The sequence below is a fragment of the Phacochoerus africanus genome, chromosome 13, assembly GCF_016906955.1.
Source record: "Phacochoerus africanus isolate WHEZ1 chromosome 13, ROS_Pafr_v1, whole genome shotgun sequence".
NCBI lineage: Eukaryota > Metazoa > Chordata > Mammalia > Artiodactyla > Suidae > Phacochoerus > Phacochoerus africanus.
Window position 1 is genome coordinate 70,741,686 of NC_062556.1, and position 26,447 is coordinate 70,768,132.

The window sequence follows — 26,447 nt, forward strand, 5'->3', positions numbered from 1 at the left end:
GAACTTCCGCCCTGTGCGACGCCTTAGACGGAATCCGAGAGGCTCCAGTTGGAGTGAGTTTACGGAACCACCGGAGGAGACAGGAGTTGTGGGAGGCAAGTTTTCTGGCTGTTTATCTGGCGGGCACTGTGCCATCACCCCGGTCGTTCGTTAAGCTTGCAGATTTTTGGGCCAACGTGCTGGGCGAGACGAAGACCTGCTCCTCCCCACTGCCGACCTTCTCTCGCCCCGTCTTTCTTCGGCGAGTCAGTGTCAACTTCTGGGAAGTGCTGTTGTCGTCGGTGCCGGTTTCCCCTGGAAAGTCGCGGGGCTCTTGTTTTCCATCTTTGCTGAGTGGGAGCGGGGGAGCCCACCCTGGAATCCGGGGAGGTGGCGCAGCCCACCGTGGAGCACTTGGAGGAAAAGGTCTTCCGCGACCCCGCCCCCGCGTTGCGCTCGGAGGACACACCTGTCTGATGGGAGTCCAGGGGCTCTGGAAGCTGCTGGAGTCCTCCGGGCGGCAGGTCAACCCGGAGACGCTGGAGGGCAAGATCCTTGCCGTGGGTATCCTTTCTTTACGCGGCGTCAGTGCGGGAGAGGCAGTGATTGGCGCCAGGATTTTGCTTTCGGTTCTCCGTGGGGCTGAGTGGCGTTTGTAGGTTGACGGTCTCACATGGCGGGTGGGTATAGATAGGATCTCCTTCGGGACGTTTCCTTACCAAGTGTCTCCTTTCCCTCGGCTTTGCGGTCACACCGCTCTGGATTGGAGTTCTGGCTTTATCATCCAGGGGCCGTGCTTTACCTCTCTCTATGCGTTCATTCTCTTATCCGTAAAGTGGGGTTGACAATGAGCTTCATACATAGGGTTGGTGTGAGGACTAAGGGGATTATTTTAATGAAAGGAGTTTAGAATAGTGTCTGGCACTGTTAATACTGTAAATCTTAAAAGTATCATCCTGGCTGGGAGGTCAGCAACGAGAAAACGAAGTAGACTTCCTGCCAGTAGTTTTGTCTGCTGTCCTGGGTCTTGCTGCATTTATGTTTGCTAGAGGAAGAAAAGTGTGGGCGAATGTTTGACCATTTCCTTGAAAAAAAAAAAGAGAAAATAACTTGTTATTTTTTGTTATGGTTTTTGAAATAGGAAATTCATATGTTACAACGGCGAGTGTATCTCAAAACGTATACAGTGAGTTATATTCTTTCCAGCCTCTATGATGGACATTTTTAAGGACTGTGGTTTGTGTGCATGTTTAGCTGTTTTGTTGTATCTTTGGAATTAAATGTTTTTCATTACCAAAACATGTGAAAGCTGTTTCTGAAATTTTGATATCTTGTTCTTCGTTAAGCATTCTTCATTTTCTTTTTCTTTTCTCTAATTCTTCGTGTGTGTGTGTGTGTATTCTATTCTAGAAGTATGAGCCTAAGAGCTCACGCGCTGGGTGGAGAGGAGAGTTATGTAAATAATTGCTGTCAGGCGGCAAATGCAGTGTCAGAGTACTTGGGAATTCAGGGAAAGGAGCCATTGACTTTAATATAAGGACAACTTACACATTATGGAACATTGATTTTTTTTAAAAAAAGTAAATTAAGGTAAGAATTCCCGTCGTGGCTCAGTGGTTAACGAATCCGATTAGGAACCATGAGGTTGCGGGTTTGATCCCTGGCCTCGATGCTCAGTGGGTTAAGGATCCGACATTGCCGTGAGCTGTGGTGTAGGTTGCAGACGTGGCTCGGATCCCGCATTGCTGTGGCTCTGGCGTAGGCCGGTGGCTACAGCTCCGATTCAACCCCTAGCCTGGGAACCTCCACATGCCGCGGGAGCGGCTCAAGAAAAGGCAAAAAGACAAAAAAAAAGTAAACTAAAAATAAAGTAAGGTGATAATAACGGTGATGATTATATCTTTTGCAGTGTGAGTAATTTTGAAATATATTTGTAATGAATTTTGGCTTTTACCGGGTACCTTGTAGGAAAGGTGGTTTTTTTTGTTTTTGTTTTGTGTTTTGTGTTTTTTTTTTTTTTTTAAATAAGCACGCGTGCTAGTGCTGCCCTCCAGTGGTTCCTTAAGTCCCTGCTTTCTAGAGACAGTTAAGTGTCAAGAACCCTGAAAACTTAAGCATGATTTAGATCGTTTTACGTTGCAGCCCATATGAAGAATTAATACTTTGTAAAAATAATTGAGATGTCATGCGAAGTTCAGCATTCTAGTTTTTTAGGAAGTTGTCCAAAATAAAAGGAAAGCATATAACTTAGATTATCTATTTTCAGGAGACTCTGAAGCTTTTTTGGGACATGAAGTAATTTTCATGGGGTTATTAGGCCTTTCTGAAAGAATGCATTATTTAAAGGAGATTGTCAAAAAGATACTCCAGTTATAATGGTAACCACATATATATATATATATATATATATATATATATATATATACATATATATATATGTACATACAAATATGTATATATGTAAGAATGTCCTTTCATAATTTATTTTGCTTGGCTTCATTTTCATGGGAATTCCAATTCAAGTATCTGAAATATATTCAGATTTTTTATTTTATTTGTAATGAAGAAATTACCCCCATGACATACTAGGTTCATAATTTACTCTTGGATCCCTAAAATAAATTATTTGGCCTCTTTTTTAGAGTGTCTTGTTTATTTACACAATCTGAAGGTGTCAAATAATAAAGAATTAATAGTTAAACTTGTCTCTTATGGACCTAACATTTGTTAAATGCATTTAGGTTTATTAACCAAATATTACACTCTCTTTAGGCTATGCACACTAATAGGGGTTAATTAAAATTTACATTGCTTAACAGTGGAGCTAAAGTAATTTATTTTTTGTTTCAGAAAGTTATTGGTCCTTTGGGTCTTATCTGTAAAATGATTTTTGGCTTTGCTGCAGATTTAACTTTCTCAGCCCTTGGGTAAATTTAATGTTGCCTTTTATAAACTTACTGAAATTAAACAAGTCAAATCATGCAAATATTTTCAGCTTACCTAATTCTGTGTGTTTCTTCTTTAAGAATTTCAAGCTAGAGCTCTCAACTTTGGCTGGGAATTGACACTACTTATTATTAATTTAAAAAGAAAAGGCTCTGCTCAATCTCTGATTTAGAATTTTAGGTGTACATGTGTTTAGCAATCTGTATTTCAGAAGCTTCCTATCCAGTTCCCAAGGAGAGCAGAGTTGAGAGCTACTGATCTTGAAATTAGATTTTCTCATTGATTATGAAATTTAAAGCAATGGGGTAAGTAGAAACCTATTTCATCTGTAAATGGTGTAGCAGCCAGAAACAAGCCAATTAGAAATATTTATCCCATAAAATACAAAACCAAGTCAACAGCAAATCCTACTTGCAAGATGGATCCTTTTTTTTTTTTTCTGTCTTTTGTCTTTTTAGGGCCGCATCTGTGCGGCATGTGAAGGTTCCCAGGTTATGGGTCTGATCGGAGCTGTAGCTGCTGGCCTACACCACAGCCACAGCAATGCCAGATCCGAGCCGCATCTGCGACCTACACCGCAGCCCACGGCAACACCGGATCTTTAACCCACTGAGCATCGAGGCCAGGGATCAAACCCGCAAGCTCATGACTCCTAGTCCGGATTCGTTTCCGCTGTGCCACGACGGGAACTCTGCGGGATGGATCCTTTATCTGACCACTTCTCACGGTCCTTACCACTGCATTCTGCTTTCACTGAAGCTGTCCTAACTAGTTTAAAACTGCTTTCCTTGTGGTTTATTCCTCACATGTCCACTAAGTCACATTCTAGAAATCTTCCAGTGACCTCTGTTGCTCCTCTTGGATGAAGAGAGCATATGGGAGGGAACTTAGAGTTCTGGCTCAGGTGGATGGGAATGACAGTCACCAAAACAGGACCTGAGCAGCCTGGTGAGAACATGCCAGAGTTGGGTTTTGGTCATGTGACATCTGCAGCCAGGCAGTGATGTCAACTAGGCTGTGTGCTCTGGGGTCAGGAGGGAGCTTGGGGGCAGACATGCACGTGGAGAGGGGTTGCTGTGAGGGCTGTGGCGTGGGGGGCGGCAGTCGCCATGCAGGTGTAGGAGGACAGGAGATGGCCTGAGAGCGGGCAGTGTCGAAGACCACACTTTAATGGTGGGTCAGGGGAGTGGGCAGAGAGATTGAAAGCAGGGAAACCGGCAGAGGGCTGTGTCCCTCTCTTGTGAACAAATAGAAAATAATTCGTTAGAAAGCATTCTTTAGTAAAGTTTACATATATAGGAAAACTCCAAGAAGAAAATATAAATCCGTTATATAATGACAGTAGAAGATAATTACTCTTAATATTTTGGGGTCTGAACTTCTAGCTTGCTTTATTTTTAACATTGTGTATGTTTTAAAAATGGAATTATACTTTCCATACTTTTGTAACCTGTTTTATATCCTTTACTAAAAATATTTTGTGACTATCTTACGTGCTTCTGCAGCTTCCATTTTTAAGGGATCCTTGGATTCCAGTAAATCAGTATCTCATAACTTAATTTTTAAAAAGACCTGTTGGTAAACTTTTATTCATATTTTCATTTTTATAAACAAGCCATCTTATAAATAACTTATTGTAAGTGTGATGGATAAATGTGTGGAAGTGGAATTATTACTTAAAATAGAGTAAGTTACAAGTCCCTAAGGTTTTTTTTTTTGTCTTTTTCTAGGGCCGCACCCATGGCATATGGAGGTTCCCAGGCTAGGGGTCTAAGTGGAGCTGTAGCCACTGGTGTACACCACAGCCACAGCAACGTGGGATCCAAGCCATGTCTGCGACATACACCACAGCCCACGGCAACACCAGATCCTAACCCACTGATTGAGGCCAGGGATCAAACCTGGAACCTCATGGTTCCTAGGACTTGTTAACCACTTAGCCACAACGTGAACTCCACAAGTCCCTAAGTTTTTTTTTTAACTTTATTTTTAATTCTTTTTTAATAGTATTTTGATATTATTTTAAGTGACATGCATGACATGGTAAAAAATCAAATGATTCAAGTCTTTAAGTTCCTTTGCTATGAATTGCCAAATTATTCTCCAGAGAGTTGTGTTAATTTACTGACATTCCATACAGGTCACTAGTGTTTTTTAAAAGAAGCAATTCTTTGCGATTAGACTTTTTAAAGGAGGCGTGTATGTAAGAGTTAAAAATTCAAGATGTGAATAGCGGTAACCAGGACCCAAATAAAATTAACTGATTTTAGGTAGAGTCCATCAGGGCTAAGCACTTCTCAGTTTGAAGTGAATTGTGAAGAGTGCTCAGTTTCCGTGTTTGGGTGGTGTCAGGCATTAGGAATTTGGAATTGTGAGGGTGAGGGAAGAAATTGTAAGTTGTTTTCCATTAACAATTCTTGTAGATATTAGCATTTGGTTAAACCAAGCACTTAAAGGAGTCCGGGATCGCCACGGGAACTCAATAGAAAATGCTCATCTCCTCACCTTGTTTCACCGGCTCTGCAAACTCTTATTTTTTCGAATTCGACCTATTTTTGTGTTTGATGGGGACGCTCCGCTGTTGAAGAAACAGACTCTGGTAAGAGCCATCTATTTTTTCTTTCTGGGAGTTCCTGTTGTGGCTCAGTGGGTTAAGAACATAACTGGTATCCGTGAGGGTTCGATCCCTGACCTCTCTCAGTGGGTTAAGGATCCAGCGTTGCTGCAATCTACAGTATAGCTCACAGATGTGGCTCAGATTCTGAGTTGCTACGGCTGTGGTGTAGGTTTCCAGCCGTGGCTCCACTTCAACCCCTAGCCCAGGAACTTTCATATGTCACAGGTGTGGCCATAAAAAGAAAATACTTAAAAAATGTATTTTTTCTTTTTGCACTCTTAGAAAGAAAAGTTCATATAAGATTTAAATTTTCTCAGAATTTTGGAAATCAAGACTTTGTTTGACATATATCTAATTTAATTCAACCTTTACAAATTTATCTTGAACAAATAAACACTTTTAAAAGAGGTTTGTCTCTGAAAATATATCATGGGTGCTATGATAAAATTTAACTTTTACTAAAACCGCTACAATTAAAACAAAGTTTTCCCTGTGGAGTGTTTTCGTAGGTGGTGTCCAGTTGCCCAAATCATGTTATGCAGAGCATCACGGGAAACCCATGGGGGACAAGCCTCCCTGAATCTTAGAAGGCACATCCTCTGTGACAGCAAGCCTTCTTGTAAAGGAGAATTGGGTTGTAGGAGTGAGCAGTGTTATGTGGCACCAAGTGGGACCAAAATGGGGTATCAGCGAGGATGTTGGACAGGGTATAAAAGAATAAGAGTGGGCGTCTTTACTGTTTTTTTGTTTTTGGCTGTGCCTGTGGCATGTGGAGGCTCCCAGGCCAGAGATCAAACCCACACCACAGCTGCAACCCAAGGCACAGCAGTGACAACTCCAGATCCTTGACTCACTGTGCCACCAGGGAACTCCAAGTTTCTTTATTCTGAAAGTAGTTCAAAACGATATTTGAGCCATGTCGTGAGCTTTGGAGTCATCGTGTACTCCCCGAAGGACAACACCTGTTTAGATATGACTTTTATGTGTTAAAAAATGTCAGCTCATGACCATATAATCATGTCAGACAGATATTGCCTAAGTGAGGATATAGGACAAAAGTAAGGATTCGTAACTGCCTGGGAACATTATCTCAGGGGAAACTGTAGACTTGACTGTTGCAGCTTTCAGTTCTCTAAGGCGTGCTCAGTACCAGGGATTCTTTGGAAGGATTAGAAAGGAAAAGAGAACTTCACAACCTATTTTTCCGCCAGATGCGGGTTTGTACCTTTAACAGCATCTCTCCAACTCTCCCCCGGCCCGCCTGCAGTAGAGGTGTTAACTAGCCCTGCTGTAGCCATCAGCCGGCCGCATGGAAATCATCAACATGCCGTCCACCTTTCACTTACAGTCTCGTGTGGCAGTTCCATCTCAATTTAAAAAAAAGAAAGGAAAAGAGATGCTTTCGGCATTTCTGCCTTGTATTCAACTGTAAGCACAGAACCTATTCCACTTTTCCCTGTTTGGACATTTCTTACAAGATACTTCTATACATTTTAGGATTTCTAATGACATAATCTTGAATGTGGAAAGACAGAGTTACATATGAGTAATACATGTTTATAAAAACTAGCAACAGTTGGTTTTGGCAAAACTGGCATTTTACCGAAAAAATTAATAATCTCTTTGGGGAAGCATTAACTTAATTATACATCATTAGGTTTTAGGCTTCTTGGGGACATGAAAGGACATTTACAAGAAACTGAAATAAGTGAATAGTTTCCCAGATATATTGTATAGTAGTCAGTCCATTAAGTAACCCTTGGAAACTCTGAAAGTCCTTTCCACAGCAGAAACCTGAAGACATTCACTCAAATAGCAACTAGGAGAAAATACTAAAATAACCGTGGTCTGAAAACTCAGACAAACTGAATTCTATGGGGAAAAAACACACAGAAATGTTTTAATGTGCTAATACCTGCAGTAAAATCCTATATCCTTCCTTTTCACAGGCTAAGAGAAGGCAGAGAAAGGACTTGGCAACTGACGACTCCAAAAAAACTACAGAGAAGCTTTTGAAAACATTTTTGAAAAGACAAGTTGTCAAAACTGCCTTAAAAAGCAAAAGGCAAGAGGGAAATTACATTCCTTTTAAGGTTAATGTAAACGTTTACTGTGTTTGCATTGGATTCTTGCGATGCCCTTTCCCCAGTTTTAGTCTGAAGTAGAAAATATAGGGTGAAATGAGAGGAATCAGCAGGGTGTCCGTGAGACCTCGTAAATTGAAGTTGTGACAGTTCTCTGTTCGGGGAGTCTCAGCTTGGGTGATGAGAAAGAAAAGCTGCAGCAGTGTGGTGTGGAGTTCCCCTGCGGCGCAGCGGATGAAGGGTCCCGTGTTGACACTGCTGTGGCTCAGGTTGCTGCTGTGGCACGGGTTTGATCCCTGGAAGAGAGCTGCAACCAGGGTTTACTCTCCCAGAGGTCTTCGTTGAGCAGAGACCAGCTTCTCCCTTTCTGGAGGCTGCCCTGCCCACAGCAGCAGCTGCCCTGCCCACGGCAGTGGCCTGGGCAGCTGGTCAGTGAGGGCAGGAGTCATGGCCCCCGTATTCCGCCTTCTCACCTCCTCAGCAGGGTTTGTGTCGTCATTGCAGGGCGTTTCTGACTCTCGGTCCTGCTTGCTGTCATCTCTGTGTAAGTCTCTGTGTGCTTTTCAGGGAGGAAGCCCTTCCCAGTCTTACTCAAGTTCAAAGAGAAAATGACATCTATGCTTTGCCACCTTTAGAAGAGAAAGAGAAAAATAGGTAAACGTTTTAATTATTTAAAAATGTTATTGCTGTATTCCGACAGATTTAAACCTTTTATGTTTTATCTGCCTGGTAAGGCACAGCTGAAATATGCATTCTTGACACCTTTTAGAATATTTTTTAAAGACTGAGTTTTTTATTTCTTACTTTTGTGTTTTGGTGGTTTGCTGTTTTTCATTCTATGGAGCCTGGGCTCACGCTCTGCATTTGGAAGTCGTGGAGATGTGGCTTTGGCTTTTTCTCCTGCTTTGCTTACGCGTGCGGCCTCTGCCTGCTTCTCAGCCCCGGGTCTTCTCTTTCACACCATCCTGCCGAACGTCTCCGCACGAGGGCCTCCTTGCTACGAGCAGTGGGTGCTTTGTGGGTCTCAGCTTAACACGGCGCCTGCACCCCCCTGCTTCTGGGGATGCTGGCTGCTCCGACTCCCCTCTGCACGCTTCCTCCACCTGGCTCTTGGTCAGCCGCTTCTCTGGTTGAAGTGCAGAGGAAGGGCCAGTTTGTCTCTGCCCCCACTCACCCCCATTCCTTTGCCGGGCCCCCTCGAGGCCACGCAGCTTTCGTGTCACCATTACTGCCTTCATCATGTCAAGGTTGCTGCCCTGGCTCCCACACTTCCTTCTCTGTCTCTGTCTTTGATCTTACCCTTTGTCCAGGACCCCTCCCCGCCAAGCCCAGACCCTGCACTGTGGTGTAGAACCTGTTAAAACCCAAATCTGATACTGTCCTTTCCTTACCTAAAGCACTTCCTAGCTTCTCATTTCGTTTAAGACAAAACTTCAACCCCTCAGTTACGTGCTTCTTCAAGCAGTGTGATTGCAGATTTCAGAAAGCTTTTGTGACCCAAATCGGGGTGAGGTGACACTTAGTCGCACCTTTGGCAGCCTGCACTGCCCTGGTGATGGGAGGTATTAGAGCCTTGTGATTGCTCACTTACAAGGCTCCCCACCAGACTGGGAGGCCAAAGATGGCACATTTCCTAGGATCTTATTCTCCATTGTACCTCCTGTAACTAGCAGCACCTTGCACTCAAGAAGTATTTTTATAAGCAGTCATTAAATCATAGATGTTATAAATGTATGTTTGACTTTCAGTTCAGAAGAGGAAGACGAAAAAGAATGGCAAGAAAGAATGATTCAAAAGCAAGCACTACAGGTATTTAAATAATTTTTGAATTCAGGATTTATTTTATTATTTCAAATGAATGACATGATTCATTTTAATGAGGTAATATGAATTTATGAATGTTCTTTATAAAAGACAAATAGCTGCTTCTTCCTTTTTTTTTTTCTTTTTAGAGCCACACCCATGGCATATGGAAGTTCCCAGGCTAGGGGTCGAATTGGAGCTGCAGCTTCCTGCCTACACTACAGCCGTAGCAACTTGGGGTCTGAGCTGCACCTGCATCCTACACCACAGCTCACAGCAATGCCAGGTGCCAGACCCACTGAGCGACACCAGGGATTGAACCCTCATCCTCATGGAGATTAGTTGGATTTGTTTCCACTGAGCCACAACAGGAACTCCAGACAAATATCTTCTTTATTGTGTGTGTGTGTATACATACATATATATATATGCATGTGAATATATGTGTATATATAAAATATACAGACATTCCTATTGTGGCACAGTAGTTAAGGATCTGGTGTGGCTGCAGCTTGGATTGGATCCCTGGCCTGGGAACTTCCATATGTTGCGGGTGCAGCCAAAAAATAATTTAAAAAAATTAAAATATGCATACACTCAATACATATTTATATAATTATGCATATCTAGATATCCAAAATAAACCATCTTTTTTTACAGTCAACCAGTAAATAAATATACATAGTAACACATGCTTGTGTGAAGGTATGGAAAGCATATCACCCGTAAATAACTTTTCCAGTAACATCTTGCTGTATATTAGTACCCCTCCCACCCCCATATAGTTGAATCCCTGTGCGAGAGAGAGTGAGAGTGAGTGTGTGTGTGTGTGTGCGCGCGCCTGTGTGTCAAGGGTACATGTGTATATGTGTGTGAAGATGCATGTCTGTGCATATGTGTAGTTAGCAATTGCTGTGTAACCTCGTGGTGTGAAAACAGGCTTTTATCGTCATCATCTCTCGCTGTTCCGGGGGTTGAGTTGCTCAGCGAGGCAGGTCCCTCTCAGCGGCTCCTGTGCGGGTGTGGTCAGTAGCTGAGGCTGAAGTCCCCTCCAAGGCCTCCTCTCCTCACCCTTGTGCCAAGTGACCGACACAGGCCATCAGCCAGAACACCTGCCTGTGGCCCCTTCTCCGTGTGACCTGAGCTCCTGCCCAGCGTGGTGCTGTGTCAGGGCCAGCAGGCCCCGTGCTGCCCGTTGGCCCGGCCGTGGGAGATTCACAGCCTCCCTTCCACGGCGCTCTGCTCACGAGCAGCTGGTCAAGACCAGCCCCTGCTTGGTGGGAAGGGAATCAGACAAGAGGAGGGTCGGAGAACCTTTGGGTGTGTTTCAGGACCCCCACCACACATATTTTAATGACTAACATTTTTACAAATTAGGTTGTACTGTATATATAATTTTTTGAAATTTTTTGCAGGTTTCTCAGAATAGTGGGTAACATTCTTTGATTCCTAGGCTCCCTGTTTCTTGTATGTTCATGTTACTTTGGTGTATCTGGTAGAAGACTTTTGAGCTGAAACTGCAAGATTCTTCAGCTTGTGGAGGTCCTGCATGGTTAATGCAGCAAGTGAGAGCAGTTTTGGTGAAGACAAATGTTACATTTTACTCTTTACAGGAAGAGTTCTTTCATAATCCTCAAGCAGTGGATATTGAGTCTGAAGACTTCAGCAGCCTGCCCCCTGAAATAAAGCATGAAATCTTGACTGATATGAAAGAATTTACCAAGCGAAGAAGAACATTATTTGAACCAATGCCAGAGGTGACGTATACAACAGCACATTAATGTTTAGAATTAAGAATGTCAGCAGAATTCTGCATTAGAAAAAAAGAAAAAATTGGTAAGCGTTCCTTACACGATGCTCGTGTCCAGTGAACAGCCTTTGTGTATCTCGGAGAGCCTGTGCAGCGTCATGTGTTTATAAGTTTGAACTTAGGCATACTTACTCAAAGAAGCCTTTCTTGACTTTCCAGGGAGGCCAGGTCTTGCCTTCTGCTCTGTGTTCACATCACAAATTAAGCACCTCTGGCTTCGTAGCACCCAGCTATGCCGACCTCGCTCACCTCTTGTAGTTTCAGCACTTAGCTCAGTATCTTCCACACAGCAAGTGCCCAGTGTGCGCTTCGTGGTTCAGTTGTCGATGAGTTCGTAAAAGTTGTTTTAACCCACACTCTACGTGATGACTGTTCACAGTAATACAGAACCTAATCACAGTGGAAGAGCCTGTGCCGACTTGAGATTCCAGGTACCTCTTGCTCTGCAGCCCTAGAAAAGCAGGTGGGTCTTTTCTTTCTGGGCAGTGGTAGTAGGGAATTTAGTGGTAAGTGTCTCAACTTGGAGCATCTCATGGGGGCTTCACAGCCATCACACCCAGGAGAGGGCGATGTGTGCAGCTGGGTTCCGTCGTGTGCGTCTCCCGTTCGTGCTGCAGCACAGATGACTGTCTTCGGCTGGTGAATGAGTTCTGGGTTCCTTTCTGCTGTTAGAGCCTATTTGTTGTAGCATTGTTCTCCTTCAGCTCACCGTAGTTACGGACAGAACATAAAGTTTGTAGCATTTCTATTCCTAATGAGTAGATTTTTTTTTCAATAGATTTTTGAACATTTCTTAATACCAAAAATATGAAAAAGGCAGGAGCTATTTCTTTTCCCATCACTCCTCTCTGTTTTTCCAAGAAGAATGTGAACATAGGAAGATGCTAAGGTGTACAGAAATGATAAACAAAGAATGAAAGTAAATTTATTCTCATTTCAGGGGAAAAATCCAGGCGGAGTCTGTCAATCTAGCATTTTCTTTCTTGAGTGTAAAAGGATCTCTGGCTGGTCTTTGAGGAAATGGAATTTGGATTATGTAAACACCAGTGGGAAGGATGAGGGAGAGAGGGAGAGAGTCTCTGATGATTTGCTCCATTTATTCTTTCTGCCACCACAGAGCCTCTAGCATCAGTGGGCCAGGGCAGGGTGGTGCAAGCTCATTGGGTCTGTCATTTTGGTAGCTACGGAAAGTACTCGGTCACAGGCTGGACCTTTGTGTTATCCGTACGTTGGGCAAATGCAGTATCGATAACAGTAATGTTGCTGAGTAGTAAGAGTAATAGTCCCAATAAGAATAGAAGCAATATAGCACAAGGCTTGGCAACTGCTTTTGACTCTGGAGCTACCATTTACTAGCCATGTAGCTCTAGACAGGTTATTTATGCTATTTAAGTCTCAGTTTCTTCACATGTGGAGTGGAGGTAATGACATTTGTCTCATCGGTGGCTGAGAATCAAACGGGATAATATATATAAAAACCCTTAGAAGAAGAAGTGTTACTCAGGAGGTGGTTTATACATGTTAAGTATTATTAATAGCTGTGATTTCAGTGAATTACTATGTGTCTTTTCTGGACCTAGAACTGCTTTGGGCACTTCCGGTGTTTCCTGAAGGATATTCTGTCTGTTAAGCCATAATCAAAATGTCACAGTGCCTGGCATGTATGACATACTCAATAAATTTTTTTTGAGTAAAAGATTAAATCATAAACAGGATCCATGATTTCCTTTCGTTTGCCAGTTGTTTTTATTTGAAGGATTATTCCTTAACAAGGTAATTACAGCTTTTCCCTACTATTCAAATTTTTCTTCTAGTGTAAAAATACCACCAATGAAAAAAATCACCTGTTCTTTATCCTCTGTGGGGGGAAAAAGATGGGCTGTTATCCGTATTTAATATAAAAATAATTGTTTACCTCTTTTACTTTAGGAATCCAATGACTTTTCTCAGTACCAGCTCAAAGGCTTGCTTAAAAAAAACTATCTAAATCAACACATAGAAAATGTCCAGAAGGAAATGAATCAACAACATTCAGGACAAATCCAAAGGCAATATGAAGATGAAGGGGGCTTTTTGAAGGAGGTGGAATCAAGGAGAGTGGTCTCCGAAGATACTTCACATTACATCTTGATCAAAGGTATTAGGTACCATCACTTATTTGATGATTAAAAACCAAAGATATGTCATGCCTCCAACTTCTAGCTATCCTCCCGGATAATATGACTCCTAATTGAAGGCAGTAATAAACGTATATAGCTATTAATGTATTAACTAGTGTTGCATCAGCCCAGTTCAAAATGAACTCTCAGCTGCTGATTGCATGAAAATTTGTGACTTCGTGAGAGACCCAGGACTCTCCCTCCTCTGGCCCGAAGCGCGCTGTCCCCGCGTCAGGGCACAGAGTGAGCCCCTTTTCCTTTTCCTCAAGGTATTCAAGCTAAGAAAGCGGACCAAGGGGCGTCGGCGTCTCTTCCCGCCGGCAGTGCCAGTGCCGTGCACAGCAGCTCTCTTGACGCGAAGTCCTCTCCGGGTGAAACACTGACCCCAGACGCGGAGCCCAGGGCGTCCCCGCCCTCCCCGAGAACCTTACGGGCCCTGCAGGCCGCGCTGCTGGGAGGCAGCTCAGAGGAGGAGCCGGAGGCCGAGGCCGAGGCCGCGGGGCGCCGTGATGGGGACAGCATGCCTGCTGCCCGCGAGGCTTCTGTGTCGCCGCCGACTCTCCTGGCCATCCAGAGAGCCCTCGAGGACAGTGATGGAGAGGGCAGCCACCAGCAGGCCAGAGGGGCAGGGGCCAGAAAACCAAGGAAACTGCTGGCGAGCAGCTCTGATGAGGAAACCGACCAAGGGCCTGAAGCGAGAGACGGAGAAGCCCCGCTGTTGACAGGGGCACCTCATTCAGCCTGTGTGAGCCTCGCTGGGGCGCGTGTGTCCAGCGCCGAGAGCGACCGTGAGCGGGCGGCCCCGGCTCCTTTACTGGGTGCTGGCTTTCGTCAAGGCAGCGAATCCAGCGTTCCAGGAGAACAGATCCCATTGATTGACCCAGAGGAGGGAGCCCTTCAGACAAGCCGTGAGTCTCCAGTTAAGGATGGAAAGGATCTGGTTGCTTTAGGAACCACGGTGGTGCTGCCTGGGGCTGCACCCGGGCTCCAGAGTGGCCCAGAGGTGACACCAACACCTCCCGCAAGTCCCAGTTCTGTGTCAAGGAATGAAACGGACACCAAAGTGCCTGAGCTACAACAAGCTCTTCCTCCGCCTGAGAATAAATACAATACCTCTGTTCTTTCAAGTGATGATGAGACAGAACATGAGAGAACCCCTGCTGCTGAAGCTGGCGGTGCCATCAGCTTGCAGGAATCCAGGAACACGCCAGGTGAACCTTTAGAGACAGTGAGTCACTTAGGAAAAGTGGCCTCACTTAATGCCAGGGAGCATGAGAATTTCCTGAAAACCATCCAAGAACGTGAGGTCGTTGAACCTGCAGGCCAGGGTTTAATTTCAGCTCCAGAGACCATGGAACCAATGGAAAACGACTCTGAAGAAAGTGAATCTGACGGTAGGTGCTCATGCTCTTTCGAGATGAAAGTAGACCTCGTGTCTGCAGGATCCGAGAGAGACTTTAGTGTAGCCCACACCCCACTCTGTTCAGGTGATGAACCAGAGACCCAGAAAGGTCAAGGGACTCTCCCAAGGACACACAGCCAGTAGTGGAATCTTGACCTTGCCTGCTTTGCCATTCTTCTGTTGTTGCTGTTTTTAAAGGGACCACATGCCCTAGTTGGAGAAGGTAAAGAAGATTTCCTTTAATTTTTGAACTGTTTATTTAGGAATAATTAACAGATTTTAAAAAGCTGAAAAAATATTTCAAACCATTGTCTTTCCCTCACCCGGGACCTCAGTGGCTGGCATCTTACCCCACTAGCTTGAGCACAGCTCTCTCATTGTCTGTCTCTGGTGCCCTCTACATACACAGGTATATTATATATCTGTACCTATGCACTCTTCATACAGTTCTTCCTTATTATTTGCAGTTTCATATTTGCAAAATTGCCTACTCACTAAAATTTACTTCTGACCCCAGAATAAGTCCTTTCAGTAGTGTTTTTTGTGGTAATTTTGGACACGTGTAGAATGGCTAAAAGTTGAGTTACCAGGGCGGTCCCCACCGAGGTTGGGGAGGGTGACATGCTGTCTTCTTGCTTCAGTTCTCCTGCAGAGATGACAAGAGCGTGGACAGAGCAGTGGAGTGTAGATGGAGCAGCTCCAGCTCTGGGGCCAGTCGGATGGGGTTTGAATCCCGGCCCTGGCACCTGTTAGTGGGGCCATGCACATGCCCATGAGTTCACACCCGTGTCTGCAGTTCCAGTCCAGCATCATGAGCCTCACTCTAGGCTCTGACTTCTGATAATATCCCTTTCTAACAGTGAGGACCCTTCCATTGCCTTCGATGTATTTACTTACTTGCTCACTCTGTATTTGTAACCGTCTTCCCATCCTACTGGCTGTCTCCTTGGTCCCAGCCCCCTGCGACCTGAGTGTGTCCTCAGACCCAGCCTCCTCCACGGAAAGTGAAGGCAGGGAATCAGTACACACTTGTTACAGAAAAGAAAAGATATCTAGAGAGCAGGGAAGGAAAGTGGAGGAGGGACAGCTGTTTCTTCTGAGTCCTTATCCAGGATTCTTTTTACTAAGTCACAGCTTTATTCTTCACTGTGTTCATAGTGAAATAGCATCAAAACACAGTTAACAGCCTCCATGATTGTTTACATATCTCAATGTTCTCTGTGGATTTTAAAACCCGTTAATTTTAAAAGTTAACATAGAGAATGGAGTTCCTGTCGTGGCTCAGTGGTTAATGAATTTGACTAGGAACCATGAGGTTGCGGGTTCGATCCCTGGCCTCGATCAGTGGGTTAAGGATCTGGCGTTGCTGTGAACTGTGGTGTAGGTCGCAGACTCGGCTCAGATCTTGCGTTGCTGTGACTGTGGTGCAGGCCTGCGGCTACAGCACTGATAAGACCCCTAGCCTGGGAAGCTCCATATTGCTACATGTGCTGCCCTAGAAAAGACAAAGAAAATAAAAAAATAAAAGTTAACATAGAGAACACATTTGTATAAAGCAAATATGCAAGTCTCTGAAAGATTGGTTTTTAATTTCAAAGAGAGTGCCACGATATGTAATTGAAAAGGCTTGTTTTGAAGTTGTAGGCCTTTAGTACTGAATGTATTTAACAACAGTGTACTACTCTTACATGTTTTCTATTATATGCAGGTCTTTTCTTTTAGGGTAAAACATTTTCCAGGGGACTCTGGGAAGCTCTGGATGATTTCAGGGTAATTTCAATATTTCAGTTGTGGATAAAGTGACCTTATTATTTTGGTACAGGGAGTTTCATTGAAGTGCAGAGTATAGACAGCAGTGATGAGCTTCCAGCTGAGTTACACGAAGCGTCCAGCCCTCCCCCTGGACCAGCTGAGGACGAGCCGACAGGACCTGAGGAGGGAGCCCCTGGTGACTCCGAGGGCCTCCCGAGAGGCAGCGCTGAGAGTGAGGCTGTGGGGATTGAGCCACACGAAGAAAGGGACAGAGATGCAGGCGGCTCGCCCAATGAATGGCAGGACATCGATCTGGTAATAACGTGCCGGCATGCTTTCACTTACTGCGAAGGAAGCCAAGTTGTGTAGTTTCGGGGTTTTCAGGAGTTTCGGGCCGAATGCTTATTAGCCGTTTGCGCGCATCCCCGCGTTCCTCCTTCCTTTTCTGGGGAGGCTGCGGGCTGGGATGGTGCCCACTGCGCGTGTGAGTAGGGAGGGAACTCTGAGGATATTACAGACGTGCTCAGAAATCCAAGCGGAAAGCTTCCTGAGGAGAAAAGCCTTGTTGGTCATTTCAGTCAGGCTACACACAGGCGAATGTCTATCGCAAAGGAACTGAGTTGGGTAATTTACATGTAATTATCTACAAAGGAAATCGTTTTATAGGAGGAGCTGGCGAGTCTGGAAAGCGACCTTTTAGCACAGCAGCATTCCCTGAAAGCTCAAAAACAGCAGCAGGAACGGGTCGCCGCTACCGTGACAGGACAGATGTTTCTAGAAAGCCAGGTAGGTGGACAGCTTGGGCCTCCCTGACCGGTGCCTACTGCTGTCTTTACCTGAGGGATGGGCCTTGAATTGTGTTTAAGTCGTGCTTCCGCCTCCGGGTTGAGGCCGGTGCTGGGTGCCAGCGGGGGTTCTGTGTGTGCCTGTCGCGCCTCAGGAGCTGCTCCGCCTGTTCGGCATCCCCTACATCGAGGCTCCCATGGAAGCAGAGGCTCAGTGCGCTATCCTGGACCTGAGCGATCAAACGTCTGGAACCATCACTGATGACAGTGACATCTGGCTGTTCGGAGCACGGCACGTCTATAAAAACTTCTTCAATAAAAACAAGTTTGTAGAGTATTACCAGTACGTGGACTTCCACAACCAACTAGGTGAGACGTCAGAGTACGGTTACTTTCTGGAATTTTCCTTCAGCGTTTGTGTTATGAATTCTTTCTTTCCAAGGCACCAGTGATGCATTGCTGGAAACGGTGGATCTCGACAGGGTTTTCTATATGTGGTCTTTTGCTTCTGTAGAAGAACAGGATTTTTAATTTAGAATCAAGGAATCAAAACCCTAGGAATGCTTAGACGCTTTCTGCAGTTTTAGTCTTCAGACCCTGTCACATTTGACTGGCTTCCCGAGCTGTCTAGCGTGAGTGGAAGGTGGCGGGGTAGCTCCTGCTGGGGTCCCAAGCCTCCTGGCCGGTCGTCTCTTGTTTCTGGCAGTGACCTTCCTCCTCCTGTTCAGCCAGCGATTACACTGAGTCATTCCTATGTGCCCGTTGTTGTTCTTGGCAGTGGAGATGGGGAAACAGCAGAGAATGAAACAGTCTAGCAGGAGAAACAAATGATAAATACATAAATCATAACTGGACGGTGGGGTGAGCCATGTGGAAAAATAAAGCGGTAAAAGAGAGGCGAGAGTGACGTGCAGGCCCAGGAAGGGCAGGTCCTCTGGTCAGGAAGGGCTCTACGAGCAGGTACCTTTGAGGCCGGGGGCCTGAAGGAGAGAGGAAGCTCGGGCTGGGGATGGATGCCTCGGGGTTGAGCTTGTCAGACGAGGAGGCCCGCATGTGCAGAGGCCCTGAGGCAGCAGCCCGCTTGGTGTGTTCTAGGGGAGCAGGAAGGTAGTTAAGGGCTGAATTGTGCCTCCCTGAATTCAGGTGTTGTGGTCCTCATCCCCTGTGCTTCAGAATATGACCGTGTTTGAAGATAGCGTCTTTAAAGAGGTGACCAAGGTTCCATGATGTCGTCAGGGTGGACCCTCATCCAGCCTGACCGGGGTCCTTCTAAGAAGAGATGAGGCCATGGAGGGAAGGCCATGTGTGGTCACATGGAGAGACAGCCACCTGCCAGCCCAGGACAGAGGCTCAGAGACCAGCCCTGCCGACCCCTCGATTTTGACTTCTAGCTTCCGGGACTGAGAGGAAATCAGTCCCCAGCCGGAGTCCTTTGTGACGGCAGGCCAGGCAGGAGGGCAGAGTGCGAGGGAATGAGGAGAGGGATGGCAGGAGGTAACCCAGAGGTGGGGAGGGACCAAGAGCAGGTGGGGTCGCGTGTGCTGTGATGCGCGCGGAGAGCAGGGGTCAAGGATGGCCCCTCCCGCACACCAGGCGGGACGACCCCACCTGTAATGAGAGGAGAGTCTGGGCAGGAGCAGGTGGCCCTGGGGGAGTGTGAAGATCTGGGGCTGGGGGCTGTTTCTGAGATGCTCACTGCACGTCCCAGTGGAGGTGCTAAGGCCACAGTTGAGTGTGTGACTCAGGTTCAGAGAACGGGGAGAGCTGAGTGTGGGGGTCAGAGTTTATGTGGCGTTCAGAGCCGAGAGGCTGGAGAAGCCTTGCAAGATTCTAACACGGTGCCGTTTAAAGAACTTATTTCGAATAGTAAAAGAAATAATCTTTGGATATTGGATGAGAATTTATGTATATATATGTTGTCTTCATGATGTTTAGAAATGTTAATAATTAATGAAACAATTTTTAAATAAAAATTTTAAAAATATCTAATCATTTTTACTTGTATAGGATTGGACCGGAACAAATTAATAAATTTGGCCTATTTACTTGGAAGTGATTATACAGAAGGAATACCAACTGTAGGTTGTGTTACAGCCATGGAAATTCTCAACGAATTCCCTGGACATGGCCTGGAACCTCTCCTAAAATTCTCGTAAGTTCTTTGTTAATTTCTTCAATTCAGATGTTTATGTATATAAATACCCATATTATAACGTTATTTATGTCACAGTCCATTTGTATCCTGGATTGTCACAAATCATTGTTCCTTGAGAAAACAAGAGGCAGTATTGTTTGGGGCACTAAAGGTTGTTTTTCCTTTTCTAGAGTTTGCTGAAATCAGGGACAGTGTTTTTTAAGAGGATAAGCCAGGCTTACCCAAGTTTAAGGAGATCTAGTCCTGTGGGATTTCCTGGGAGTGTCGAAGTCAGCGTTTCATTCATTCAGATTTTGTTGAGTAACTACAGTGTGCTGACAGCGTGCTCGGCTGGAGCAGGAGCGATGACCCAGTCACAAGCTGTGCCCTCGGGGAGCTCCCAGGCCTTGGGGTGACGGGAAGCACCCTCATGCCTGTACTTGTGGTGCCCAGTGTTCTGAGGGAGGTCGGCCAGAGAGGGCTCAGGAATAAATGCCCGGACCAGCCGCTGCCCGTGGGCACCTGTGATGTGTTCAGCGGTGGCGTCTCCTTCGTCTGGAACCCAGGGCTGTGCTCTCCTTGGGGACACTTCTCACTTTCGGGGATGCCGAGATGGTGCTAGTTGTGAGTATGACTGTGAAAGGAGTTCTTTCCTGAGGTTGCCCCTTGATGACATTAAAAAAGTACATCACTGGTACACTGTAAATTTCACTCCTTTAAAGAGTGCAATTCAGTGGTTTTAAATCTATACATAGGTTGTGATGGCATCTTCTAGGCAAAAAAAAAAAAAAAAATCTTTTCTGGGGGCCATGCCCGTGGCAAATGAACCTTTCTAGGCCAGGGATTGAATCTTAGCTGCAGCTGTGGCCTGTGCCACATCTGCACCAATGCCAGAGCCTTTAGCCCATTGCGCTGGCCCAGGGTCCAACCCCAGCTGCTGCAGTTGGATTCTTAACCCACTGTGCCACTGGGGGAGCTCTGCCATCTTTCATGTTTAAGTGCCTGGCCCTCTTGCTCTAAGGAGAGTGATCCTTTTGGTTTGATGAGCCTACAGTGTGTTGTGCTGACTGATGACACTGATGAAGATGGATCTCTTTTTTCCTTTTTGGGCTGTGATCCTTCGGGAAGATGGCAGTTAGGATTTTACACGCTAGGTGGCACTCCCGCACTGGCGAGGCACCGCACTGGCAGAGAGCAAGTCTGTGAGGCAGTTCCTAAGACTAAAGAGTGTGTGAAGCGGTGGAGCACAAGATGCAGGGTGTTTTAGGTTCTGCCGAATGCATAGATCAGAAAGGGTTATGGTTGGTTACCTTTCTAACTTTGATGCCGTTCGTTTATCCTGATTGTATAAAGTTTGTGGTTGTGTATTGATTGCTACATTACAAACCACTGTAAACCTTGGTCAAACAGCAGCTGTCACAGATTTTGCTCCTGACTCTGCAGTTTGATCAGGCCATGTAGGGATGTCTCCCCTGGTTGCATGTGTGTTGGGGGCACCTCTGCTGGGCTGGAGGGGCCGCCTGAGCTGGCTTCCTGTGGCCGGCAAGTGGTGCTGTGACCAGGAGCCCAGCCGGCATTGGGGGCGGGGGCCCTTGGACCCTCTTACCAGCTGGAGCTTCCTCGTAGCGGGTCGGCTGCTTCCCAGGCAAATAACTCCAAGACAGGAAGTGGAAAGGGCAGTCTCCGAAGGCCTGGCACAGTGTCACTTCCTCACCCACAGAGCCCGCTCGGCTCAAGGGCAGGAGGCATGGGCCCCACTTCTTGTTGGGTGGAGGCTCCAAGAATGGGTGGCCATCTTTAGGCCTCCAGAGTCATTTAGGCTCATGATGGAAAAACCGAAAAAGGAATAAAACATGGAGAAAATTAACCTGTCTGCTTGCCTAGAACATACAATAAAATAATAACTGTTAGTATTTTTTTTTATTTTAAACATCCCCATTTGTTTATTCTCTCTTTGTCCACATGTATGCATTTTTTCCTTATTGGGATCAGACTTGATGTAAAGGTATATACTGTATTTTAAAAATTTACCATCTTTTTGGCATTTTTACATTTTATTCAGTATTCTTGGGTTCCTTATTGTCGTTCACTGGAGGTAAGTCTTATGGGCACATCACATCGTTTTGCCGCTGAGGAGGCCCGGGGGAGCTGTGCCTTTTTTATGAGCGTGGGCTCTGCGGGGAGAGTGTAGCTACCCCAGCTGCGGTCTTGAGCAAGTGGCTCCTGCTGGAGGTCGGTTTCCTCGTCGGTGAGGTGAGGACAAAGGTAGGACTGTGTGTAGAGTGGTTAACACGGTGCCGAGCCCGGAGTCCGCTTTCAGGCAGCGTTTGCCGTCATCCTGTGCTGGGTTAATAACACAGAAGATGACAGCACTGTTCTCGGGTAAGCCAGGCACACCGCGCTTTGGAGCTGGCCCTTGAGTTTATGTCCCCAGATGTTGCCGAGCTCTTTATCCGCAGTGCATCTGCTCTCAGGTCTCACTGCCTCACGGAGACTCGTTTCCTTTGCCTTATAGAGAGTGGTGGCATGAAGCTCAAAAAAATCAGAAGCTAAGACCTAATCCTTATGACACCAAAGTGAAAAAGAAGTTACGCAAGCTGCAGCTCGCCCCTGGCTTCCCTAACCCGGCCGTGGCGGACGCCTACCTCAGGCCGGTGGTGGACGACTCCAGGGGGGCCTTCCTGTGGGGCACCCCCGACCTCGACAAGATTCGAGAGTATCCTAACCCTTCCCGAAACACGAGCACCAGCGCCTCAGGGGTTTGGGTTTAAAACTTCTGCACCGTGAACCCAGATCAGTTTTTTCCCCAATATGCCATTATCTCCGAGGCTCCTTTCATTCCCTCCTCTTTAGCGTTGTTGTTATTATTATTGTTGTTATTATTTTGGTAGCAAAATGCACATAACATAAAGCTTACCATCTGAACCATCCCAAGGCACCACTCCGTGGTTATTAAATGCATTCGCACTGTTGTGTAACTGTCGCCACCATTCATCCCCGTATTCTGTCTGTCTTGTAAAACTGAAGCTCTGTACCCATCAAGCCGTGATGCCTCACTCTCCTTGCCCAGGCCCTGGCTCCCCCCATTCTGCTGTCTGTCGGTGTGAGTGCGACTCCTCTGAGCACCTTCTGTAAGTGGAACCACACCGTGTAGGCCTTTTTGTGACTGGCTTATTTCACTCAGCAGCATATCCTCAAGGTTCATCCAAGCTGTAGCATCCAGGTCAGGATTTCCTTCCTTTAAGGCTGAATCACATTCCCTGCTGTGGACAGACCCCTTTTTGTGTATCCGTTCATCTGCCCATGGACGCTTGGGTTGCCTCCATGTTTGAGTTGCTGCAAATCGTCTCTTTAGTTTTAAAGAGGCTCTTTATTTGAAATAAGTGGTGGTCAGCATTCGGAGGTACGCCAACACACTGAAGTATTCATCCTGAAAGAATAGAAAGGATTATTAGTTTTGTTCTTTTTATGACTGTTCTTTTATTCAGATTTAAATAAGAGTTTGGAGAGGTATTTTGAAGCTTTCCATCGTGTTACTCTAACTACGTCTTTTTCTCTCACAGGAGTGTATGCGGTATCAGGAGTCTGTTTTTATTCTAGATTAACCTTTTTTATAGTCACGAGGTTTCGATGTTAAAAGGGGAGTGGATTCTTTTGTTTTCTGCGGAGAAGTGCACAGTGCCAGATGGTTGTGTTGGAGTTACTTGCTTTGTTATTCTTCTGCTTTACCGTTTTAGTCTTTATAAATATGAAAATGTCTTTGGAGATGGGGGGAATGGCATCAGGGTGGGTTCTTTGGATCTTTTTATTCTTATTTGTTTAAATATCTTGAAAAACATGTATGAGTCTTAACTGCCTGCATATTTTGTCAGCGGTATTTTGGCTGGAACAGGACGAAGACAGATGAATCTCTGTTTCCAGTATTAAAGCAACTGAATGCTCAGCAGGTAATCGTGGCAGCTCTTTTCCTAAGTTCAGGATAGAGAATAAATTTAGGAAGGCTGTGAGGGCCAGCTGTTAAAGACTAGTTACTCTTTTATTTTAGGGCATGTAAGACACATCTTAAAATGTACTTTAGAGAACAGAGGAAAACAGAAAATGGGAAAACTGGACTCTGTCTTCATTTTCCAGTATCACTCTGAGGGCTGAACTTTGACATCCTTTCGTATTCACTCCGACTTTGGGATTCTTACTTAAAATAGAATACAAGTCCCTAAGGATTGGTTGGTTGGTTGCTTTTTGCTTTTTTTTTTTGTCTTTTTGTCTTTTTGCTATTTCTTGGGCCGCTCCCGCGGCATATGGAGGCTCCCAGGCTAAGGGGTTGGATCGGAGCTGTAGCCACCTGCCTACGCCAGAGCCACAGCAACGCGGGATCCGAGCCGCGTCTGCAACCTACACCACAGGTCACGGCAACGCCGGATCGTTAACCCACTGAGCAAGGGCAGGGACCGAACCCACAACCTCATGGTTCCTAGTCGGATTCGTTAACCACTGCGCCATGACGGGAACTCCGGTTTTTGCTTTTTAGGGCTGCTCCCATGGCATATGGAGGTTCCCAGGCTCGGGGTCTAATTGGAGCTGTAGCCGCCAGCCTACGCCACAGCCATAGCCACGTGGGATCCGAGCCACATTTGCGACCTACACCACAGCTCATGGCAACGCCAGATCCTTAACCCACTGGGCGAGGTCAGGGATCCAACCCGAGAGCTCTCGGTTACTAGTCGGGTTCATTAACCATTGAGCCACGACGGGAACTCCTGTTTGACTTTCTGTACTGGTAATGTACACCAACCAACAAGGAAAACTAATTGGCTTAGTGACTGATGACTCCTTAATTTCAGATAAATTTTGTTGTAATACCTTTCTCCCTTTTCATTGTAGAAGTTAATATTTAGTTTATTTCCACAAAATTAGCGAAAAAAATGCATTAAAATTACTCATTGGGAGTTCCTGCAGAAACGAATCTGACTAGCATCCATGAGGACACAAGTTCGATCCCTGGCCTTGCTCAGTGGGTTAAGGATCCAGTGTTGCCGTGAGCTGTAGTGTAGGTCACAGACACGGCTGGGATCTGGCGTGGCTGTGGCTGTGGCCTAGGCCAGCAGCTACAGCTACAATTTGACCTCTAGTCTGGGAACCTCCATGTGCCACTGGTGCGGCCCTGACAAAAAAAAAAAAAAAAAAAGAGTTACTCATTGTTTGCTTCGTCTAACACAGATGTTGACAATTAGGTCTATTTTCTTTTTCCCCTTCTTCCCACATATATTTTTTTATCATACGTAAGTGCAATTTGATATAAATAACTCCATTAAGGCAAGTTTTTTTTTGTTTTGTTTTTTGTTTTTTGTTTTTTCCTGTATACTGCATAGCTTTCATTGTTTCAAGTGGCCAGATTGCATTTCATCAGAGATTTAACTTAATTAGTTTACTTCACTTCGTGAACCTTGGATTTTCAAGTTTTCATATGTAATGCTGTGATGATGACCATGAGGCATCTAACTTTTCCCAAATGTAACTGTTTTTTAAGACTGTCTTCTGGAAAGTGAATTTGCTGAACAAAAGTCAAGACTATTTATTTTCTTTCTTTCTTTTTTTTTTTTTTGCCATTTCTTGGGCCGCTCCCACTGCATATGGAGGTTCCCAGGCTAGGGGTCTAATCGGAGCCGTAGCCACCGGCCTACGCCAGAGCCACAGCAATGCAGCATCTGAGCCGCGTCTGCGAACTACCCCACAGCTCATGGCAACGCTGGATCCTTAACCCACTGAGCAAGGCCAGGGATCGAACCCGCAACCTCATGATTCCTAGTCGGATTTGTTAACCGCTGAGCCACGACGGGAACTCTGGGACTATTTCTTATGACTCCTAGTATGTAATACTGTGAGATTACCTCCTAAAGGTGTCATATGATGATAGTGTTTTTAAAAGAAGGGAAGAGTAGAACTTAGAAACAGACCCCAAGAAATATGTCCCTCTAATAAAAGAAGATGCTCTATCTGGCCCCTGAAAAATATTTAACTCTTTAAACGCTGAAGAAGGGATTTCATTCTTGATGTGTGCCTGGAGGACTCCATTGACAGAGGTGGTACCAGCACTGCTTCAGGGGTGATCTTGAAAGTCCATTTTACTGCCAGTCATTCACTGGGGAGAGGTGAACTTTTGAGAGAGGATGAATTAGCATTTTCCGAAGAACTCCTCCCGTCCAGTGCCAACAGTCAAGGTGGGGCTCTCTGATCTGCTTTGGAAAGTTTACTTACTTGTCTGATTTATTATTATTTGATTTCATTTTTTAGACCCAGCTCCGCATTGACTCTTTCTTTAGATTAGCTCAGCAGGAAAGACAGGAGGCTAAGGGCATTAAGAGCCAGAGACTTAACAGAGCAGTGACGTGTATGCTGAGAAAAGAAAGAGAAGAAGCAGCCAGTGAGATGGAAGCAGCTTCTGTTGCCATGGCACAGGACTCTGAGTTTCTGGATGAGGCCAAAGGGAAGACCCAGAAGAGAGAATCAGTGAAGCGATGGCAGGACTCATCCAGCCCGAAAAGAAAGAGGCTTTCGGTTTCCAAGCATGAACGTGGTGGCTTTTTAGGGGAGGCCTACCTCTCGCAGTCGTCCGATGCCTCATCGAGCGAGGATGCAGAAAGCTTCCCTTTCACGGACAGGCAGAAGGGACCAGCTGCGGCACGGTCAGGACCCAGCCCTCCAGGCTTTCGGAGTGCCGTGCCGCCTGCCCCCCAGAGAGACGCAGGTGCCGCAGCGAGCAGCTCCAGCGATGATGATGGAGAGGAGGCCAAGCCCCTCCTGGTGACGGCCAGGTCTGTATTTGGGAAGAAAAGGGGGAAACGCGGAAGTACAAGAGGAAGAAAGAGGAAAACCTAAATGCGCGTGTGTTCTCTGGAATTGGGTACAGCTTAACATTTCATCATGAATTTGTTGTGAGGAAATAATAAAATTTAAAGTATCTGCACAGTCTTTGTTA

At 45.7% G+C, this 26,447-nt stretch overlaps 1 protein-coding gene across 2 annotated transcripts; it reads left to right on the top strand.

Annotated features, from left to right (window-relative positions):
- Nucleotides 1-26,440, top strand: ERCC5 (ERCC excision repair 5, endonuclease). Of its 2 annotated transcripts, none has more exons than XM_047756060.1 (15): nucleotides 1-543; nucleotides 5,349-5,524; nucleotides 7,492-7,607; nucleotides 8,194-8,280; nucleotides 9,375-9,435; nucleotides 11,043-11,186; nucleotides 13,169-13,376; nucleotides 13,668-14,792; nucleotides 16,623-16,867; nucleotides 17,219-17,338; nucleotides 17,493-17,706; nucleotides 19,345-19,489; nucleotides 21,987-22,187; nucleotides 23,334-23,418; nucleotides 25,763-26,440. In XM_047756060.1, the coding sequence occupies exons 1-15, from the start codon at nucleotides 456-458 to the stop codon at nucleotides 26,345-26,347; spliced, it is 3,600 nt and encodes a 1,199-aa protein (XP_047612016.1). In that variant the 5' UTR covers nucleotides 1-455; the 3' UTR covers nucleotides 26,348-26,440. The 2 variants fall into 2 exon arrangements, with proteins under 2 accessions (XP_047612016.1, XP_047612017.1); XM_047756061.1 differs by having other exon boundaries at nucleotides 23,344-23,418; nucleotides 25,763-25,897.
- Nucleotides 26,441-26,447: the final 7 nt, after the last annotated feature.

Excerpts from the sequence above, each read along its gene's own strand:
- ERCC5 (XM_047756060.1), top strand. The coding sequence starts at position 456 with ATGGGAGTCCAGGGGCTCTGGAAGCTGCTGGAGTCCTCCGGGCGGCAG. Across the intron at positions 544-5,348 it reads GGGCAAGATCCTTGCCGTGG|ATATTAGCATTTGGTTAAAC; the intron begins GTATCCTTTCTT and ends CAATTCTTGTAG. Across the intron at positions 11,187-13,168 it reads TATTTGAACCAATGCCAGAG|GAATCCAATGACTTTTCTCA; the intron begins GTGACGTATACA and ends CTTTTACTTTAG.